This window comes from Poecilia reticulata, chromosome 23, assembly GCF_904066995.2.
Source record: "Poecilia reticulata chromosome 23, P_reticulata-male-v2, whole genome shotgun sequence".
NCBI lineage: Eukaryota > Metazoa > Chordata > Actinopteri > Cyprinodontiformes > Poeciliidae > Poecilia > Poecilia reticulata.
The window spans coordinates 16,100,822-16,123,857 of record NC_088852.1 but is presented as its reverse complement, the minus strand read 5'-3'; the positions used below and the strand labels follow the sequence as shown (position 1 = coordinate 16,123,857).

General features: G+C 42.3%; 1 protein-coding gene across 2 annotated transcripts; it reads right to left on the bottom strand.

Moving 5' to 3' along the window:
• Nucleotides 1–80: 80 nt before the first annotated feature.
• On the bottom strand, nt 81–22,934 carry gas2l3 (growth arrest-specific 2 like 3). 2 transcript variants are annotated; one of them, XM_008401407.3, is made up of 9 exons: nt 22,780–22,934; nt 11,410–11,465; nt 6,880–7,066; nt 6,002–6,120; nt 5,791–5,932; nt 4,254–4,317; nt 4,023–4,164; nt 2,762–2,866; nt 81–2,450 (listed from the first exon to the last, which is right to left on the bottom strand). In XM_008401407.3, the coding sequence occupies exons 2-9, from the start codon at nt 11,431–11,433 to the stop codon at nt 1,152–1,154; spliced, it is 2,082 nt and encodes a 693-aa protein (XP_008399629.2). In that variant the 5' UTR covers nt 11,434–11,465; nt 22,780–22,934; the 3' UTR covers nt 81–1,151. The 2 variants fall into 2 exon arrangements, with proteins under 2 accessions (XP_008399629.2, XP_017158377.2); XM_017302888.2 differs by lacking the exon at nt 22,780–22,934 and adding an exon at nt 13,212–13,591.
• Between the last annotated feature and the right edge of the window lie 102 nt (nt 22,935–23,036).

The following is a 23,036-nucleotide window of genomic DNA, read 5'->3' as shown; positions in this document are numbered from 1 at the left end:
CCATGACCATTATAGAAAGCCGAGTTTAGTTACTCTAAATCTCAAAATTCTCAGTTTGAGAAGCAACAAAATAGTCAATCTTAAACCAACATCCATTTATTAATCAGACAAAAGACATTCAACATAAGTTTTCTATAAAGTGCCAAGAAATAAATTTAGATAACACAAAACTAGAATATTATACCACAGAAACAAACGTTTTACAAAGTAGATTCTGCTCCAAGTTTGCTCAGTGTTTTGATTCAGGAGAGACAAAAAAGGCATCTCAGTAGTTTCTTTCAAAATGTCCAAAGTGTCAACTGCTCGATGCGCCACCTTCTGGCCTCTGATACATTCTGCAGCCACTCAGAATTGTGGGTAAGAGAAGGAATGGAGGATTTCTATTGAAAGGCACAAGACAGGAAGGAGTCTGCAGTAACAGGATCTGGTGTTCACAGAAAGTATTCACAGCCAACATTCCACATTATGTTGCAGCCTTGATTCAGAGTAAAGGGAAGGAAGAAAAAAAAAAAAAAAAAAAAAGGCACCATCTGGTTATTACCCAACATTGTGAAGCACAGTGGTGGCAGCTTCATGCTGTGGGGAGGTTTTTTCTGTAACAGCAACTGGGCAAACAGACGAGTTAAGAGTTGTAGCCAAATATGAAAAATTGTTAATTTTGTAATTAGACTGAGACAGAATGTGGAGAAACTGAAGCATTGATTACTTTTTAGGTGGCCTGACATCCAGTCGTTTTCACAAGCTGAAACTGGAATCTCAGGAAAAATTTAAAAAAATTCAAGCATGATTTCTAGTCATTTTTGGTAACCTGCTAAGGAAAGAGAAGTTTATGTAAAACTTGGCTTAAACCAACTATATTCATGAGTTTGGTCTAAAAAGTTTCATGTAGTATGTTGAACATCATTTCCCTCTAAAACCATTTATGATTTAAATATTGTCAGAATTAAATGTAAACATTGTGCAAGTTTGAGTTTATTAATGTAAAACTGATCTCTAAAGAGACCACAGTTAGATAAAAAAAATTAAAGACCATTAAATAAACATTAAAAAGAATAATCAAAAACAAAATTACAAACATGATCAGATTAGAGATATCAGTCTGAGCTCCAACAAGTGCTGCTGGTTTCATGAAGCCTTTAGATGGCGCCGTTTCAGGCTCTCTGCTTCCTCCTAGTGGTCATTTCAAAGTACGGCTTGTCACTCCTAGCCTTGCTCTGTGGGGTCTTCTCTGCAGCTTTCACTGGGTTTCTCTGAGAGGTTGTGGTTTGAGTTGTCGTTGCTTCAGGTTTCAGCATCGTCTTTGTGCTGGGGTTCCCCAGAGCTGCTGGTTTTCTCACAGTCCTCTGTGCTGTGGGGGGGGTCTTCTGATTACCTTTAGAGGAAGAGGAGGCAATACCTGGGACCGGCCCAGGGATGGCAGAGGCCACCTTGATTTTAACCTTTGACATGGAGCAGATAGAAGTTACTGTTGCTGGGGGCACAGCTTTTGAGCAGGGGGTTGGGGCACGGGAGGAGCCAGCCTGGGAGCAAGGGGTCGGGGCACGGGAGGAGCAAGGGGTCGGGGCACGGGAGGAGCCAGCCTGGGAGCAAGGGGTCGGGGACTGCTGGGGTACCATTTTTCGTACCGGCACAATCCTTGTGGCCACCCTCGCCTTCCTGTTCGTCTCCAGACGGAGGCGTGACGCCGGTGAGCCGGGGCGCCTCTGTGCAAGACGGGAGCGCTGGCTGGCACTTGAGGAAGGCTTAACGTCTTTGGGGGCAGATACGGTGGTGGGGCGGGACATGTGCACAGCAGTGGGGGAGGTACATGGGCTGGAAGGTTTGGGGCATTTGGAGGAAGGCTCAGGGCAGACCGGGCTCCTGGGGTGGGTGGTAGGACCATGTGGGCGGGGTTTTAGCTTAGAGGCGGAGCTTGGCTCCACAGGGGCAGCTGATGGAGTCAGGGCTCTGCGGTGACTGCTCGGGCTGGGGGCCCACCTGCTGGAGCTGCTCACAGGTGAGGAGGGCAGAGAAGAGGAGCCTTTGGTGGGGACAGGCAGGGGGAGTTGGGTGGGCTTCCTGGGAAAGGATGGTGCTGTCTGGAGGTTCTTCTTCGGTACCCCAGCAGAACCTTTCCTTGCCAGGATGGGGGTGCAGGCAGGGGAGGGGGTGTATGAGCGGCAGCTCTGTCCTACAGGGGGTGCAGATGCAGATGAAGAGCAGGACGAAGAGGAGGAGGAAGAGGAGGAGATGAGGCCATTAACTGCAGCAAGAGGGTCCATATGAGGTGGATTGGGTGGAGCGTTGGCACGGTGACCACCCAAACCAGGTGGGCCCTTCTGGAAGGCCAGGATCTTCTGCTCCAGTGTGGTGAACTGCAGTACCCGCAGAGGGTCATACTTGGTCAGGAAGCCCCTCAGGGTGTCCCAGCCCCCGCCGACTCGCACCATCACGTGTTTGCCGTGCAGCATCTGAGGGAACAAACATTCCCACATCATCCCAAAGTCCACACCATGAGCTTTCAGGCAAGCAGCATTCATTTCATCTCCCGAAATAGCAGATGCAGATTAACCCGTCTGCACTGAGGCGTTGTGCCCTGAATAGCAGCAGAGTTGTGATGTAATCACCATCCGCTGCTATTGGCTAATGAGCTTACACGTGTCCAGCCACGGCGATGAACTTGGCACCGCTGCAGCTAACAAGACGCAACAGCTAGCAGCTAATCTCTGACACAACAAACACTCAGAGCCGAGTTCAAACTGACTGGGATGGAGATACTCACTCTGATGAAGATGGTCTTATCACCCAGTCTGTAGCGTCCCTCAGACAGGTACTCGATGGACACCTTGTTGGAGCAGTTACAGGGTGGGTCATCCATGCTGAGCTCCTGCAGGGACAAACCACCAGATTCATTTATCATTTCTGAGGTACACAGAAATGGTTTAATGTAGGCATTTAAATCGCTGATCCTTGAAGAATGCTCGAGTCAATAAGGAAGATGGATCTTCACGTGTCGGAACGAATCTTAGGACAATAGCTGTGCTTCCACCAACCATAGGACTGTGCTATATGACATTTGAGGGTTTTTTTGTTTATTTTTAGAGCACCAAAATTGGTTTATTTCACAAAACTGCCATGGAAACACCTTTTTCATATCACACAAGTCACATGAACAACTGGATGATGCCACTGGAACAACCACGAAGACAGGAAGTATTTGGAGGGTCACGGTGCAGCATACTTTTTACTGACTCAAGAGACAAAAATTATTTTTGTGTGATTTTTATCTGTGATTTTAATTTAATGGAAACACCGCAATTGTGAAATTATTGGTATTCCGACATTAGCGAAACATTTGACATAAAAACGCAGCTAATGCGAATAATGTCCACCATTCCCCTCATTATGTCCCACAATGTCGTCACCTTCTCAAATATGTCACCGTTTGTAAAAAAATTAATTAAAAACAACAATGTGGATCTCTGCAGCTCCTCCAGTTCCATCAGGCCTCTCAGCTCCTATGAATAGTCCTCTCCTGGATGGACCAATCAGTTTAGGCCATTTGTTGGCTCTTGATCGCTTTAGCACAGAAAATCCATTACAGTTTGAAATTGAAACCTGACAAAATGTGCAAAAGTTAATGGGAAATAAATACATTTGGGAGAAAAAAGAAAAAACCTTTTGAAGTATGAACAGCTCAGTTTAAAGCCAGATGCATTTGGGAATATGATTAATCCAACTGTGTCCGTTTTAATCCAAGCCATTTCCCACTTCACTGACTCCAGTTATTTTTAGAGCGGCAGTCTCCTCAGGGAGGAAAACAATCAACCCCGACTGTTGCTGCTGCGTTCTCATCCACTCAACCAGACTAAATACATAAACCCATGCATCCGGCTCCACAGCCCCCCCCTTCAGGAGCGCTTCAACGTCTGCGCCTGCATGTGTGTGACGACGTGGCTCTGCACGCGTGACTGAGTCAGAGCGCTGGCGGGGCGTCACGTGGGTCAGCCGCTGTCGTCGGGGGAAACGGGGCCTGATCTCACCTCTGGATGGTAGAGAGCCCCATGCTGGCAGCACACGCTGAAGGTTTTCACCGCGGCGGGAGGTTCCTCCGTCATCAGCAGCGTCTCCTCCAGCTCGATCTCCTTCTCCAGCTTCACCAACACTGGCGGCTCCACCCCGTATCTGGGACAGGCGGAGACGAGTCAGGACTAGGTGGCGCCGAAGAGAGAGAGAGAGACTCGGAGGATCTACGTTCAGAGGAGCCAACTCACCTGGAGACGATCCGACCGATCTCCAGCAGACATAGACACACCTGCCGAGGCTCCTTGTGCAGCACTGCAGCAGAGAAAACACCCGTTGGCAAGAGGTGGCAGACAAACATTCAGGATAAAAAAAATGTTAAAAAATTTTTTTTTTTTAATTCTAAATCAGATCAGGGCTTTCTCCGGTGTTTTATAAACTTGGCCATCAGGCTTTACTCCCCCCACCTGCCAGGCTAAACATCATTTGTCTTTTTGTTTTTTTAAATATACACCAGTGACATTAGCCACATCTCCATTGACCATATAAATATATAATTTGATTTATGTCAAATTCACTTAATGAAAATAAAATTTCAATAAAACGTTTTTTGGTCATATCAAAATTACTTTAATTTGCAAAACTGCAATGGAAATACTTTTTTCCACCCATCGTACGAGTCACATGATCAGCAGCCAGATGTTACCAGTGGCGCAAACCACAAACAAGAAGACGACAGGAAGTAGCTGCAGGATGATTGTGCAGCATGTTTAACAACTTATTGTGTGAACCAACTTATTCACATGTGAATTGTGTTTTTTTCTTCAATATTAGTTGAGTATTGACAACATTTGTGCACATTTGTAATGGAAACTACTGTACACACACTTGGGGTGAAACAACTGAAGTGCAAAAAATGTAATTATATTTCTTATGTTCGCCATCTTTAAGATTTTAAAGCTGACAGGAAATTTGAAAATATGACTAGGTAGCTGTGGGTTATTGGAGGACATCAACAGGACCTAAAACCCAGTGATAAACATTTTAACTCAAACACTGCGATCCCATTTAGCCACTAGGAGGTCCAGCTTAACTGGACTCTGCTGCTCAGATCTGTGGGGCTGAAAGCTTAAAGCTCAGATCTACTCCGTTTGATCCCGTAGCAGATGATGCATACCGCCTTGGTGCAGTTTTGTTCACCAATGTTGACCTGAATGCAGATATACTTTTCAAAAAAAAAACAGAAGTGTGGTATGATAGCTAACATTTTCACTTGACAATCAAGCATCACTTCCTGTTGGTCTCGCTTATAAAAACCTACTTTAAACTTTGTGGCAAAATGAGGACAAGTGCAAAGGGAATGAGTATTTCTGCAAAGCAGGGAACGTTTAAATAAACTGATACATGGAGCTTCTAGAAAAAGTTTATGATTTTTACTGCAACTTCCGTTACTTTTAATGAATCTAACAAAAAAGATCTTTAATCTGTGACTAATGTTAAAGATTACAGCTTCATTTGGCCTCAAACTTGAACCTTTTCTTTACAGCTGCATTTTAATAAGTTACTCAACTTTCTTTGTAAAAGCCACAACTAATTTTAATAGTTCACTAAATCTGGTGGGCAGGTCATTTCAAACATCAACCTCAGAGGTCATGTCCCCAGGAATCCAGGCTGAAGCCTTCTTACCTCCCCCGAGTTGGGATGCCTAGATTAAACCTGAACGTTTGTCTAAAAGTCCCAAATGAAATGAGAGTTTAGTCATCTGGTTGGACGTGTTCTGGCGTTTACCAAGGCCCTCCGACTCAAACAGGTAGGTGTCGTCCACGCCGATGTGCCGGCACCAGGCCAGGAAGTTGGCCGTATTGTCCCGGGCAAAGAAGGAACCTGGGGAGGCGTCGCGCTTACAGGCCACCTTCCTGGTGGGGAAGAGCTGGACGGGAACCGGAACGTCAAACTTATGTTGAAGCGGAACGTTCTGGTAAACATTTTGACATCTTACCTTGGGTAGCGCTGTGGGGCAGGTCTGGGCGACCTTGGTCTGCAGGACGCCGATCAGCTGGCAGAGCTTCACGCCATTATCCAGCTCCTCCATGAACAGCTCGGCTCTCACCTCTTCTCCTGGAAAAACCACAGAATGGTTAAAAGGTACAAACCAGAGGAACATCTTCCTTTCTCTGCATGTTCCTGAACAGGAGGCCACATTAAACACCGCCGCTTCCTCCTCCAAGGGGCTCAAGCTCTCCCACGCTCCCTCTGCTGTAAATCAAAGAACAATACGGCCGCACTGACAAAGATTGCTGTGTAAAAGTCGACTTCCACCCGACAAAGGGCTCAGCCTCAGGGCTAGAAACTTTATCCCGTTGATTCCACCTGTTGGTTCGCCGTGTAAAACGTCTAAAAACCTGAAATGCAGGCCATCCTGTCCACGGGAGCGCCAACTCACGTTGAGAGCCGAGTATCTGCCCACATTCCTCGTGTTGGCAGCCAAACATTGGGCTGTGAAACCCTGATTCACCAACAATAGAGTCAGTTTCAGGTTCCTCACTGCTCCATTGTGCCACATGGACAATGGGCATCCGTATAATGACAACAGCAGAGAAACTGAGGGATTCTGTTCCGCTCTGCGGTTTCCCCAAGAGATGCTTGGAAATGGAAGCGTCGAAATCTGATTACACACGAGAGCCGCGTCGATAGTTCATCGGTACGTTCCTGGCCTCTGGGGGGGAACTGTTGGCATGCAACACACACACAGCTACTGTTGAAGGCAGATGGAAAATTGATTGGATCAAACCTTGCTGTGTCAAAGCAACTTAAAAAAAACAACAAAAAAAAAACAAACAATTTAACCGTTTAGGAGTGTGAGGAAGTTAAACCCACCCAACATGCCGCTGAGCCAGATGGCCAGGTCCTCCTGCATGGGGACCAGCGTGGCCTCGTGGCGGACCGCCAGCCACTGGTCATACTGAAAGACGTTGGAGAGGCCGGGGCCGTGCCGCTGAGCCAACGGGCTGCGGGGGCACCTGGGACTCAGCAGGGGGGCGTCAAACTTCTCGCTGAACCAAACCTGGAGAACAAAATAAATCAACTGAGCTGGGGGGAAAAAAAAAAAAAGGAAAAACATGCAAGTAAAAACACCATAAATCTAAAGAGATCATTTTACAGACAGAAGGTGTTTTGGTGGAAATTAAGTTTGCGTCTGTTAGCCTCACAGCGAAGCTGGCAAATTCAGAAACTTAGAAAAGTTAGCATCTGAAAAGAACAGCAAACAAAAAGAAGAAGAAGAAAAAAACATACCTGAAACTATTCAATATTTCTGAATTTTTGTCATTTTATAAACAAAGGCTAACTGGTATTGTTGGCCAGTAATTTCCTTTTAGCTGTTGTTAGCCTTGTTGCACAGCTAGCAAATACAGGAACTTAAAAAGTTGGCATCAAAGAGGAATAATAAAGTTAAAGTAAACATTTTCTTGTGGTCCAAATTTGTCTGTGGGAACAAACGTGACAAAAACTGTAGATAAGGGCAGCTGAATTTTACTTCAGTGCCTCTTTCTTCCATTAGCCATTTTTAACCCAACATTCTCAGACAGGCATAATTTTAAACATAGAACATATAGTTTATGGTATTTATTTTCCTAATGCAGCATTACAAGTAAGCATTTCTCGCATTGATCATCATACTACTTTTTTGCCATAAGAATTTTGATTGGTTGACAAATTCAGTGACGTAAAAAAAAAAAGAAAAAGAAAAAAGAACCTCGTCAAGATTGTTTTCTTTTTACATTTTCACCATGGTTTGCTCAATAAGAATATCAAATTTGAAAAAGTGATTAAAAGCAGTTACTGTGTGCAGTTCAGTGATACAAGTCACTGTTATGCGACTTAAATATGACTCTTGAAAAACCTATTATCTGTGGGGCAATGATTACTGCCTCAAGTCACAGACGTACAGTTACCTAAAAATGAAAATGTTTATATGGTCAGTTTTATTTATTGGAACAGTACCACAAAATGTTACTTTTTAAGACAAAAGCACAAACGATATTCCGTTTTCTCCTCCTTGTGTGTGGAAACGCTAGTGGGTTATAATTAGTGTGAGCTATCCATGCAGAGTGAAGTCTTCACACAGTGCTGCATGTAAGCTCTACTGAAAATCAGTGTACCAATCTGAGCTAGTAACCGTGGTTACTCCGTCTTAAAGCCACAAACCCATCTTTATCCATTTATAATCAACCGTATCCTAAGTTTTCTGCACAGCCTCATGTTATTTTGCAAGAAAAAACATCCAATGCTGCTGTACTTTCCTAACATGTGCTCCTTTGTGCCTGAAGCCAACGTCTGATCATATCCATCCCTGCTGTCACACACTGCCTCACCCAGTCAGCATCCTCATCTGGTCACTCAAAGTCTGTCACACAGGGAAACCAAGTGTGTGGGGGGCAGGGAGGAATTCAGTTTTATGGCTCTGAACAAAATGTAAAAAATAAATAATATTTAAAAAAGTGCTTTATGTTGAACTCTGTCAGTGTATTAGGGTCACTGTAGTTTCTGCCCCCAAAAAACTCCTCAAACTTCTTATTTCCCCCCCTAGAAAATGTCTGAGATTAATCAACATTTCTAAAGTCAAGTTTTTCAACTTTTGGAAATTTTCTGAGTTTCAGATTTTCCTAGAAATATTCGGAGATGAGTCTTACAATTTTTATTAAAAAAGTCAAACATTTTCTAGAAAAAAAAAAAAATTCAGTTTCAAAAAGTTGACTTTTGAAACTCAAATTTCCAAGGGTTTTCTTAAAAAAAATAAATCTGAATCTTAAAATCAGAGTCTTTTTCTAACTATTTCTGATTTCTGGAGCTCAAATTTTCTTGCTTTTTCTAGAAAATGAGTTTTTCATGGAAATGTACTCATTTTCTTCCCTTCCCCTTCCTTCCATCTACAATGGCCCCAATACAAAGTTGCAAAACAGACTGAGAAGCAGGGGACCTCCACATTCCCAAGCGCTGGCTGATTTTCCAGTTTCCAGGCGGTCCGAGGGGGGAAACCTAAGAATCAGCTGCAGATGTCCACTCTGACATCTCTGCACGTTGCGTAACCAGCTGCTGACGGACCCCTCCCTCTTCCTGCCATGCAGCTTGTTGACATCTGCTTCGGATACGGCCTTTAATCTTGGTGTCGTTCACATGTGATCAGGCGCTGCTGAGACGTGCAGCTCAATGGATTGTTGTGCTGCGGAACAAGGCGGCGAATTCATTGCGTCGCCCCGGCCGACAAACAGGAAACCTTCTGGGCAGAGGAACAGACGGTTCGTTCTACAACGACCAGCCCTGCTGCAGATTGTTCTGTTCCAGATTGCTGGACTGGGAGTGACTCAGGGCTCAGTGGAGCAGAACTTTGAGGTCGATATGATGGCTTCAACCTCAGTTTGTTCTCCACAATGACGCTAAAAAGAACTTGTTGCAACTCAAGACTACAGAGAATGCTAGGGTGACTAGGAAGTAAACTTTTTTTCCCCTACTTTTTCAAAGCTGAAGTCAAAAACAGTTTTTAATAATTAGATGGGCCAGACTGTTGAGATGTTTAGGAGATGTGGGGGGGGGATTAAAAAAATAAAAGGGGAAAGGGACAACTCTGGGTTTAGATCACTAATCTGCAACTTCCTACTTTCCCTGCTGTAAAAATTACAGGACAGACTGCAAAATATTTTAGTCACTTTTAAAACTGAGAAAGATTGAATGATCTGTTTGAGATAAGATTTTAACAGATATTTTTAGTTTATTTCTAGATCCGGTATGGGTGTATTAATTACATTTTGAGGCTGCAAAAAACACTTAATGAGATCAAACGATGCACGTTTTGGTTTTAACATTTAGTTATTCAGGGTTCAGGATGGTTTGAGTGCGTGTCAGTCATCATTTCAAAGAAGAAAATCAAATGGAAATCCAACCTGTGACAACTCTACAGATATTCTCAGTGAAAGTGAGAACAGCTTAATATTGGAATCTAAATGCCCATAGAACAGAGGCAGTTTGAGTTAATTTCACTAGGTACAGGTATGTGGACTCGTAATCCACAAACGCCCCAGATCCTGAAACATTCTGACCTTTAATCACTAATTAAAGGTGGTTTAATCTTAAGTGGCTCAAGCTAAGCACATCAAAACTTTCTAAAAGGGAAACCAAGCCATCATATGGAAAAGAAAAAAATTTTTTTTAAAAGATTCTCATAAGCTCCTCCCCCTGCTGCATGTCTATGAATCATCTGAACAGCAGCGTCAACAAAAATCAGTTACATTTTTCAATGCGACACAAATGTTCCATCTCCAAACAATCTGCTTCAAAAGTAGCAAATTCGCAACTTTCAGACTGGTTTCCTCCCACTTCCCATGACCTGCTAACTGACCTTTAAGCCAAGCCTGAGCTGTTTGCTTAAGTCCTTTTCACATAGAGTACTAAAATGCTCATTACAGACGAAGATATTTATTGTAAAGCTTTGGATTTCATCGGGACAAATCCCTTTACATTGTATAATTATAAAGGTTTTAGTGTCTGGAAATGCCGAACGGAACCCAAACTAAAGCTTCCGGTGGATTCTGCAGCAGTTCTTCCCTTTACAGATTGTATTTATACTTCCATGAATGCATTACGCGTTCAGCATGGCTGAGCAGATATCTGATCCGACTGTGCTCTACATGCGCAGTGAGGCTGCAGCATCACTGCATCCTCACAGCTCACCTTCCAGACCCAGAATAACCGAAACATTCAGCCACTTTCTACGCTCACTTCACTTAAAAAAATAAATAAATAAATACCCCCATCGATTAGTAAAATCAAAAGCTGCCATTTCGTCCAGAGACCTTTGTAACATGATCTTTAGGATCCATCTGCTGCATTTAAAGCTGCAGAACATCCGCGTCGTGCTGCGGCCCTTCCCGCCACATGTTATGCCATCAGCACTTGGGAAGCATATTTTACATTCCCACAATCCAACAGTGGTGGGAATGCGAGAGTCCTGGTTTTTCCAGAGCAGATGAGAGGAGCGCGCCGGTCGAGGAGGTGTCGAACGGGGACAAGGCTGTAACTCGATCCGCTTGTTGTTCTGGGTTTGGGAACGACTTGCGATTCATTGCTGGGAGGGGAAAGGGAAAAAGTGAGGAGCATTCCACCCACTCCCTACAAGATGTGGAGGGGGGGGAACAACTAAAGGCTGGGAGCTTAGGAACGCCAAACATTCACAACAACAGCAGCATGGCATGCTGGGACACAGGTGGTTTTGAAGCAGCTGCTTAATTCATCTTGATTACTGCGATGATCTGAACTGAAAAACCCATATGAAGAAATAGGTTTTCTTTTTCTTTACTATGACAGTTTGTTGTCGTCAAACTCAACTTTTGACAGAAACAAGCAGGCTCTTACCTGGATGCCAGTCTGGACAGCCATGACTGTGTTCACCAGAAGTTCACTTCTTCATTCTGTCGAGATAAAAACAAATCTTTAAGGCAGAGTTTCCCCCAGAGAACCTGCGAAGCCTGGTGGTGTTAGCAGGGCTGTCTGAAGTCAACAGCAAATTTGAAGACATCACTGGGAAATTATGCATTACTGGAAGACATTGTCAACAATGCCCAACACCTACTAAAAAGGTCTTAAAGGCAAATATAATTAAAACAATTCTAAGCCTGGTGGGCACAAGTAGAGTCTGGTGGCCCACCAGGCTTAGAATACAGCAGCTACAAAACATGATCAAAATTATTTAGATCAAATGTGTCCAAACTTTTCAGCTAAAAGTCATGTTTAAATTGATTGAGGTCCACAAAATCTAGATTAAAAAAATAAAAAAAGTTGCCTTTTTGCAAAATGCTTTCCTTCTTTCCTGTAGACAAAACAATACTTTAGTGAAATCTTGAAGTCTGATTTCTATAGAACAGGGAGCTACAAGTCATCGTATAACTGAAATGCAACATCTGCAAACAATACGTACCAATTTCCGATCATTTCCCAACATATTTGTCTGGATTTTTTTGCGTGTATTCTCGAAGACGATTGTAAAACAAAAACAAAAAAACATCTTGTATTATTTAGTTCAGTTTTCCATAATGGGTGTGGCAAAATGTGACAGTTAAAGCAGGGTGTTTACTAAGAAAATAAATGAATGCAAAAAAAAAAATTAATAAAACCCTGTTGATGTATATGTATATAAAAAATGAAGTGTACTTTGTTTTGTACCTTCCACTTTCAAAAAACTTTAAATTGTAACTTTTTTGAAAGGCAGTGATAATTCCTCAGTAAGATTATTTTTTGTATAAAAATAAGCTTGACTTGGAAAACTGAGTTTGTGCATGTATCAGTTTTTTTTAATGAGGTCAAAGGATATAAATGAGCACACTTTGTTTAAATCAATGAATGACCAGGAAGGAAGTTGCTTATTAAAATGTTTCAACACATAGCAGGATGTGTCAGATCGCAAAGACAGAAAAAAATAATTTGACTATTTGTGAGCAGAAAGCATTCAGAAGAAGCCCATCCCAAACTTTGAATCTACCATCTGCCACGTTAATCATTCAGAAGGTTATGACCAAGAAGAGAAATCACTTCAATTTTACAGCCTTATTATTCTATGTATATGTACCCATCAGGGCAACCGGTTTGCTGCGACACTCTTCAAGGTAGATGCTGTTGCAGAGTGAAAAACTCAGTTACCTTCTTGTAGAATCGCAGATGTGTTTAAAGTGTTCAGAATCATGTCATTAACTGAATAACAATGATTAAAAATGGAATAAATTAGTTTAAAACTCAACATTAAATGTAAGGAGCGTCCGTTTTTACTGAACCTTCAAACTTTTCTCAAAGGAAGCGACACAGCTGGTTTCTCCAGTTTTCCCACACAAGTCTTACCCCGACACTCAGCGGTCCCAGTGGGGAGTGTGTTTGACACAGAGGGAGTGGGTGTGGGGAAGCAATCACGAGCACACAGATCCTAATAACAGAGCTGATTTGGTCAACACAGCTGAGACAATAGTCCTGGAATACCAACCCCCTCACTACGATCTGCTTTCACCCCAGATTTATGAATATCGGCAGCAAAAACTCTTGTGCTGCATTCAGAAAACATGTTTTCTACTAAAGCACAGAGTGACATGACTGATATCAAAGTAAAAACTAACCTAAACAGAAGAGAGGAGATGCAAGTAGATGGGAGAGTCTGACATCATCTCACTTACCGCAGAACAGAAACAACTTAAACTACTGAAGAAACCTGTCCAGCATCCAACTCCTGTCAGCCTATTGGACACATGGTGGACTAACCAAGTCAGGACCCTGCACCGTGTTCAGATATGTTCAGCCAGAGCGGCTCCTGCCTCTGCTTCCACGACTGGGTGGAAAGAACACCAGCAAGGGAATGACGGGACGGAGGGAGGGAGAGAGAGAGAGAAAGGGATGAGAGGAGGAGGTGCACGAGGAGAACCCTGACTAATGAAGTGGCTACGCTTCACTAAGCCCTGACCATCTATGTGCCCCCTACCAATCCTTTCACAGCGGGACCCCAACACAAAGCAGTCATTGTTTTCTTAACCAGTCTCATCTCCAACCCAGGAACTCCCCGATCGGGATGCAATGAATCGGAAAGAGATGGGGTAGAGGAGGTGATTTACTGCCGCTTCCTCTTAGATCCCCCCCACCACCACCACACCTCCTGGTTTGAACTCTGTCTGGACCGAGGAGTCAAACAAAGCTGCAGCAGAACGAGCAAACTTGAGGCGCAAAGGGCAAGGGCACGTGACGTCTTATGAGTGAGTCAGGTGTTTGCTTTGCCACAGCTGTTTAAATCTGCTCTAATGACCGCGGGCTTGTTTGAGATTCACCGCTCAAATAAGGCAAGCTGACTTCCAGCAGCCTTCCTTTTTCAGCCACATTAGTTGTGTTTCCATTAATCGTAGAATTGTGCCAATTGAAATTACTAAAATAAATTTGCTTTTGATGAGATTTTTTTTGAAGTAGGATCAAGTGGTTTTTCGGCCACATTGAAAAATATGTGCTTTGCAAAACGGCAATGGAAAGACTTTTTTCCGCACGAGTCACGTGATCAATAGCCGGACGTTACTACTGACAAAAACAAAGACAACAGGAAGTAGGAGGATGATTATGGGTTTTTTCTGGGCTATTCATCCAGTTCCACCAGAAATCTCAGTTCATAAAAAGTTCTGAGTCTTCTGTAAAACTGCAGAAAACCATTTTCCTAAAATGCTGCATCTGTAAGCTCCCAAGTACAATGGATTTGTCACTCCAATGTCTGAATAACAGCTTTAGGCACTAGTACTATGGCTGGATGATTAAAATCTCATGTAAATGTTTACATCTGTCCCTGCCATGACTTATTGTGTGAACATGCTCATTTAAGTTTGATTTTCATTTACATTCTTATTAAACGGAAACACAGCAATTGCACAATTCTGTTTTGGCAACGTTTGCAGAAAATAGACAAAGACTTGCACACATTTGTAATGGAAACAGCCACTGACAACGCCAGAGAAGTCTCTGGAAAGCACCTCAGGGCTTGCAGTGGTAGAAAGACCTTTAGAGTTCCAACAGAGAAGCATCCAGAAAGCTCTGTAGGTTTTCATGAGGGGTGACCGCTCAACAACAACGGAAAAGAGGACGAATATTTGGCAAGAACTCCAGTTGTGTGCATCTGGAGCATGAAAGGGGCCCACACATGCGGTCAAATGTCAAGCGCAGAGGAGGGTGGGAGAACTAAAGCCAAGAGAGAAGACAAAAAACAAAAAAATGGTTTTATTATGCTGCCGAAGCCGAGAATGGTACCCCATAAAGGGCATTGATTGACATGGAGACCTACCACGCACATTCTTCAACGGTCATTTGACAAACATGTCCACACAGTGATAGCTTTATTCCAAAATTCATTTCCCTTTTGACACTCCAACGTGATTTCCCATGACACCCCGCCCTTTCCATTCAGCAGTTACGGCTTAAGTTGAGCACAAAAGATAACCAGTGGGGTTAGACTAAGGCTGGACTCGGATAAACACTCAATTACCAACAGGAGTTAAAGATAGCTATTTTTAAGTTCTATAAAACTCAATTTGTAATAAAATTGTTACAAAACTGAGTTTGTAACAATTTATCCAGTTATCAGAAGACAGCTCATCCTGCTTTATTTCCCCCATGCTAGCAACAATGTTTCGTAATGTGGCTGGAATGGATGCTAGTTATTCCACTCCCTGGCAATCTGATTTAATCCGTCAACCATAATCATTTGAAATTGTGGCTTACCTCAGTACAACTAACCAGCACATACGTCTACTCTGCTGCAAGGATATTAAAGAAAATATAAATTCAACAATATAAAAATACTATATATTCAAGTATCTTTAAAAAGAGTCATCATGGATGGTGCTGCTGTGGGCAAAGCAGATCCCTTGCAGTCTTCCAGCGAATCTGAAGAAGCCTCTGAAGACTATGTCAGTCTCAACAGCTCAATATCCAGGGAGCAGAGACGACACTCCACAGTAATATGCCCTAGATGGCATCAATTGTTGGTAAGTGGTGCCAATCCATCTCATTTGACACTCCTCCTCAAGTCCGTCTTGTCATATGGCTACAGGTGTATAAATAATTTGCAAGCAGAAACACGGTTATTTTAATTTTAGCATATTTGATCAGAATCAATTGACTGGGTTTCTGAGCTACAATCAATGCTTAGAACATGAGATCTTACAACTGATCTCCATAGTTCACAAAAATACTTCATACATACTCGGATATTGTTATGTGCCTTAAGACCAAAGTACTTTGTCCAGAGAATAAATTGGGAAGGAATGAAACAGCAATGCTTGGGTAAGAGAGTCAAACCGGTAAAGAAGAAAAGTGATTAAGGGCAGGTTGGAACATTCACAAACCAGATCACACCACATTCCTAAAGAAGAAGGGTTTGCGGAGTGAATTGGGCAGACAAACCTGCCAGAGAACAACCAGTCAGGTTTAGAGGGAGGAAGCCGTAGTTCACTGTGGGAGTGAAATTACAGACATTTTCAGACTGAACAGTTCTAAGTTTACGGTAGAGTAAGCGGCACGAGTTTCCCCTGCAGCCTGAACTAAACTTAGATCCCGTCTGTGCTTTTTAGCGTTCAGTGGGGGTGAAGACATGTGTGTGTTCCCACTTCACACACGCATACGTCGCACTGCTCTCTAGTCGTAGCCAATAATCATTTAAGAGGATTGGAGCTATTCCAGACAGCAAAGCACATCCACGACGCTCCGTCACCAAAACACACTGCACGTGGCATGCTCAGGGAGCCCCGCGGCGCTTCGCTGAAGCATGCAGGCGCTCGTGCAGAAACTCAGGAGAAGAGGGGCATTACGTAATAAGTGAAGGTTCAGGCGGTGACGGACTTTTGATTTGCCGCCGAGTGAGTTAAAGATAGAAAAATGAATACAAATAAAACGCAAGCCTGCACCTGAGGCTTTTCATCCCTCCACGGATTTTTTCATTTCATCCTAAAACACTTGAATTGTCAGTGCATTACGTTATGTGTAAGTGTGAGCCTAAAGTAGGAAGCAAAAATTAGAGTGCAAATTTCCTTAAATCACTTACCGTTTTGTTAATGAAGTTTTGAAAGTTGATATGTGTCAAGTTGTATCCAGATTTGTGTCCGATATCACGAGAATAAAATCGAAAGAATAAGTCGCAATAATCTGAGAATTGAGAACATTTCGAGAAGTCAAAGGCATATGAAAACAAAGTCGTAATAATATAAGAAGGAAGTCAATGTTTTGAGAATAAAGCTGTAATGGGGTCATTACGAGAAATCATAAGAGAATAAAATAGAAATAATACAAGTGTAAAGTCATAGTACAACAAGAATAAATTCATAATATTGTGAGAACGTAAGACGAAAGAATACGAGAATAAAGTCGTAATACAATGAAGTCAATATTTTGTGAAATCATATTTTGAGAAGTTGTAATACAAGCAAAAATAGTCGCAATACATCTTGTAATATGACTTTATTCTCGTATTATTTCGATTTTGTTGTATTCATTTTTCTAAACTTTTTAGCGTGGCCCTAATACTCTGTCATAGTTTCTCAAACTTTTCAGCCAAACTTCCAACGTTGATTTAATCAGTTCAATGCAAATGCAACGATTTTCTTCTTGATTAATAACTTGAGGCGACACAAAAGCTGAGCGACATCCCTGTTAAGTGGCAGTGGGCCAGTAAACCCCCTTTGTTGGAGTCCAGAGGGGTCCTGCTGGACCAAACTGGTCCCTAGAGAATAGCAGCTCCTCCTCTATTAGACTCCTTCCTGCTGAGCCCTTTGTGTCTGGACTTACTCGATCAGAGCAGCGGTTCGTTTAGAGCCAGGCCTGCTCCTTTTCACTGCAGATGGGGTCTGGCTGCACTGTGTCCATGAGGAAACTCATTCATTCAGGAAGGAAATAATGTCCCTGAACTGAACGGCTCAGCTTCAATTACACCGCAACGTTATTTAGCCCCCAGGTGTTTACATGTCTGCTTGAAGTTTTTAATAGAACTTTTAGAGGATTAAATCTACTGGACTCAACCTTCCCGTTCTTATTGGAGCGGCCTCTCCTTAGAGGTGGGACGTTATGAGTAAAGCCCATCTTAAAGGCTTGAATGAGTGGGCCCCACCTGCCAATCCAATTTTGATTTGATGACACTAATCCACAGCTTGCTTTACATCCCAGTCAGCTCCTGGATATTAAAATCTTTCAGTGCCAACTCGGGAACAACAAGGCTGACTCCAGACATGCTGGTGTGGAGTAAACCCACCAGAGACAGCCTTGTAAACAGCATCCTGCACAAACAAGTTTGAGAATGAGTCAGCGCACCAACAGCACAAACGGATTATGGAATCGGTTAAAACTTTAGACAATTAAGGAAAAAAAGTCACTTGTTTTTGTAAAATACCAATCACATCTAGTTCCCCCAGGAGAACAGTTGGCTTTGTTTCACATGACAGTCTGTTGAGATTATGAACAGTGAACATCTTCCCTTTGAAACCGTTTCCAGATTACAGCTAGCTAGATAATGTTCATAGAATTCAAGTTCTGCTTAGACAAAACATCTCCAGTCTCAAATCTACATTTTATAATAAGGAAAAACAGAAGTTCTTTTTGCCCTGACAAGCTGTTCAAATCTTCACTTTGAGGCCTGTAAAATGGTGAGCTTTCAACAGAACCCGACTTTCATGTCAGGTTGTCATGGACACCTGATAGAAAAACCTGACTTGCACCAAACATTTTCCAATTCTAAAGTCCTTGTCCATCTACCAAAGTTATGGGATGTTTCAGAGTGCGACAGGCCTGGGAAGATGTCTGCCATGAACTGTTTCTGCTCTGAAATACCACAGAAACAGCAGGTCGGCCATTTGTAACACCGCAACAAATGGCTCGACAACCACTACCGTTTATCTTTCCACTGGTAGCTTGGTTCCGTTTGTCCATCTATAGAGAGCAAAGTGCATCACCTTGTGTGTTTTAAGATAAACAGGAACACAAAACTGGGAACTCAAACATATTCTGGAAGGAAACAAAGTTTGCAAATCAACATTTGCCTTCAGTTAATTAAAAAAAGAAAAAAAAAAGCTATTTTATCCCTTCATGGCAGCTTCAGGTGAAGAGAGACATTGTAAATGCTGTTCAACTGGGCCTGAGCTCTGCTAGTAATCAAATGTTCAAACAAATAGTCCCGGTGTTGCCAAGTTACCAGTTTTATTAAAGTGAACTCAAACGGCATCTAATCAAATCCTCAGAGGAGTCGTAGGCGCTTCTTTTGTAGGGAGGATTTAACCTTTACCGTAATTTGTTTTGGAAAACTGTAGGTCAGTGAGCAGAAACTGGAGAATATTTTTTTTTAAAAAGCACCGTCACAGGAGAGAATTGTGGTTAATCCTAGTTCTGGGCAACAGAGGAGCTCCTGAAAATAGCAGAAATATTTGAATTAAATGTTTGCATGCAGCTATCAGGAACTGGCTCAAAGTTCCAGAGTCAAACATTCAAATGACTCATTCTCTGGAGAAATGGCACATATTGCATGTCATTTAGCTGACCTGCACAGTGCCTTCAAAAAATAAAATGCAATTCCAGGAGAGAAAAATGTCAATTTATAAAAAGTTGCAGCTGATTATATTTTTAATTGGCAATTGTTTGGAGACTTCATAAATTATACAATGCTTTATCAATCCCAGAGAAAAATTACCCTTTTGGTGGCATGTGGTTTTTATTTCCCCATGTACAGTTTTCCGTTTTATTTTGGATAGTTAAAATGTCTTCCAATTGAAGTGCTCTGTACAAAATTAAAAGTTTTTTTGGTCTTGGAGATGGACAACTTGCATCTTGTAATATATGCCATCGTAAACATATTACTAGAAAACGGTTTCAAAACATTGTCTATTGCAACCATTTCTGGGACAATTTGTTACCGTGACATGCCTGCCAACTATGGCAAACAGAAACTGACAGCATGTGATAGAAGCTGCGTTTCCGTGACAAATGTGCTTTAATCTTTGTCAATATTCTGCTCATGTCAGAACAAAAAACACAATTTCACTTTTTCTGTTAAATATTAAACACAGCTAAAATTATGTGAATAGGCCTGTTCACTCGAGACAACATGCTGCTCCATGATCCTCTACCTCATGTTTTCTTCTTTGTGGTTTGTGCCATTAGCAAAATCCGATTGTTCATTGTGTGATGCAGTTTTGTAAAACAAACCAATTTTGATACAACAAAACAAAAAAGCCCTCACCTCATCCTAGCTGCAAAACCTTTTAATTGAAAAGCAAGTTTTCTGATTTGGTGCGATTAAGCCAATTTATTTTTGAAATATCAAATTGTACAATTAAAAGGTCAATGAAAACAGAGCTGGTGAGATAAGTTTCACTTAACAGGCTTTGACAAGTATAAATATTATTCAGTAGCATAATTCCAGTTTAACAAGACTGAAATATAAACCCAATTTTGCTAAATCAAGTCAGATTAAAGAAAAAGCCATAGACAAATACTGGAAGCACCACCGAACAAATAGTTATGGATTTCCCGTCTTAAGAATCTGCGAGTCTTTAGATGATATGATTTGTACTCGAAATTGAAACTGTTCACAGAAGCTACACATCAAACCCTTAATAAGCAGCACCAGATGAGACAAAGACGACTTAATGAGTTAAACATGAACACAGGGACATATGGGCTGCAACAGTCAGCCAACACAATGGGATGATAATGAAATCTGGGATTACCCCTCATTTATTTGGGATTTCAGCCCACAGGAGGAGAATGGTGGTGGGGATGCATTAAGGGTTAGTGTGTGTACATGTGTGTTGTAGCTTTGGGAGGTCCTACATGTGAAGCCCGATGCCAAAGATCAAGCAGATGGCGATTATGAAGATTGATGGAAATGAGGTTGCTACTCATTTATTATGAAGAGGCGACCAGAAGCAGCTTTGTCTCAAACAGTGACTTACTGTACAGAATCTGATCTGGAGGAGGACCTCGCTTGGAAACATGGAGCAATTTTTGATAAACATAAAAAGGCAAGAAAACTCCAAGTTCTTTAACCAACTAAGAATGTGTTGTTCTGACAAACTTATCAGTTTCCACACTGCTGCTACAGTGAAAACCCAGGAATAATGTGCAGAGATACCAAGATCCTCTCAAGGCTTGGTTTTCTTAAAAATCTGTCATTTCAGTTTTGATCTCGAACCAACAGGTTTCTGTCCATGTTCTGTCAAAGCAATGCGTTAAAGACGAGATATCTGGAGTTATGCAGGTAAAGTCAGCAGCCAGCGCTGTGCCTCCATCAGTCTGATAAAGCTAGTATGACCATGTTATTTGTGAACAGAAATGCACCCAAATGCCCAAACTCTTGTGCTTTTTGTGATCATTTAAACATCGTGGTGGCCTCATTTCAACCAGCTGACCAACAGTGTGCAGAAACAGGTGGGTACGGGGCAGCGCTGCATTACTCTAATGAAATGTTTATCACATTTAAAAGTACAAATTGTGCGACACATTTTGATGTTAAAGGTGTAACTTCAGAACTGACCCATTTGAAATTGGGTGGCAATTAATCATTTTAATAAATGTAATAATCTGAACATTAATCAGAAATAAAAATTTTACATTGTGCTGATTTTGCCATTGTAATGGAAAATTTTATAATGTGCTCCTCACCCCTCTTGTGCTTTAGATTGCGTCTGATGAGATCATTGTGTCTGCATGATTTTATCATGAGATTGGCCAAGCTGCTCTCCTGTAGACTTCCACAGTGTGACGCAATAGCAGAGAATGTCTGTGATCCAGGAGACAATCGGGGTGATACTTCCTCAACCCAGAACTGAGACTGCATTTCATACATCAAGTAACAACCTCCGTTCCTTAACGATAGACAAATGGCCAGGCCATCGGGGTTGGGCTCCACAGAATTGTTGGTACATCACAATCAGGGATTCATACCCAATGTCCACACAGGCCACCAAAAACAGGATTTCTATACATTTCCAGTCTCAAACTTCCATAGAGTTTTGTAGCTTAGAATTTAATGACGAATCAAAGAAATGCAGAAATCAGCTTTTGGTTTGTGGCAGATCGTTTCCCAGTGGTCAGACTTTAAATATGAAGTCTGCAAAAAAAAAAAAAAAACTGAAAGGAGGAAGGCTGACGGATGGACTGACAGATGAAGCATAAATGAAAGGTGGGACGATGGACAGACAGGAGAAGGAATAATAATCTGTTTGGATAGACGAATGAGGGACAGACGTCTGGGTGGTTCAATGACAGACGGATTAGTAAGTGAACATCAGAACAAACTTTCAGACGTCTCGTAGGCTTAGTATCCTACAACTTCTAGATGTGACCCTGCAGAATATAATGACCAAACTCACATTCAATATGTGACGCTAACCATGAAGGCTGAGACTCTAGATTATGCATGTCTAGTATTTCCCTGAAGACAACCTCTTTGCAGGAAGCACCTGTCGATCCTCACTTCATCCTCTTTCCTCCAACAGGAAACCAGGATTGTCACACAACAATAGCACTTCATCCATTTAAAACAGCCCAACTTCATTGTTCTGGAGCCATAAGTGCAGCCGCAGGAAGAAACATACCAGCCACGGTGGGCTTTGATCCAAAAATAAATAAAAACCTTCTATGATTACAATTCCAAACTGCACATCATCATAGAACAGCTCAGCAGGGACTGGCAACAGATTAAACATGTACTAGTAAACTACTGATCCTCTTACCCATTTATTTTTTGCTAGCTGCCATTCAACCAGGGATAAATATGTGACACGCTTCAGACAGCGGCTCAGACTCAACAGAAGCAAGTAAAGACGTGTCAGAACCAAACAGAGAGGCTGCCGTTGGATAACGGAGACGGCAGGGAAATTAGGTTTAAACAGAGCATTCTTTCTTTAAACGTCAGTCATTTTCAGTGTTTAGTCAGTTAGTTAGGAAGCCAAGTCGCAGATTTATTCAAATAAAACCCGATGGACCCCTTCAAAAGTTCCAGAACTGTGCCAAACTCATCGAATGTTCCATTTTGTGTGGACACAAAGTAACACAAACCCGTCTCAATATCATGGTGAACCCAACACAAACTTTAGCTTAGCTTTCAACTCTTCCTCAGTATTCCAGATGCTAGAAGTCTCCACGAGGTTTCCTCGCGAGGAAACTTTCACACAGGCGAAAATTCCATCTTCCCAACCGTATCCTTTTCAATCGAAAAGAGTAAAATAAACTCACCAGCAGCACCGTGAGTTAGCAGTGCTTCGCTTAGAACCTCCGCGTCACAGTTAGTGGATGCTCGTTTGCCTCACTGGAAGTTTTCGGTTGGAGCTTCAATTATCGAGAGTTACTCACATTCTCCCCTCTGTTGCTCCAGCTGTGTAATTAATGGAGAGCGCTGTTCGAAACAGCCAATCAGACCGCAGAGACTGACTGTGGGCGGGACCTCTGGCTTACCTGAGCGTCGTTTTAATTGGATGATAGAAACCCCATTC

Excerpts from the sequence above, each read along its gene's own strand:
- gas2l3 (XM_008401407.3), bottom strand. The coding sequence starts at position 11,433 with ATGGCTGTCCAGACTGGCATCCAG. Across the intron at positions 4,318-5,790 it reads GTTTGAGTCGGAGGGCCTTG|TGCTGCACAAGGAGCCTCGG; the intron begins GTAAACGCCAGA and ends TCTCTGCTGCAG. Across the intron at positions 2,867-4,022 it reads GGGCTCTCTACCATCCAGAG|GAGCTCAGCATGGATGACCC; the intron begins GTGAGATCAGGC and ends TTGTCCCTGCAG.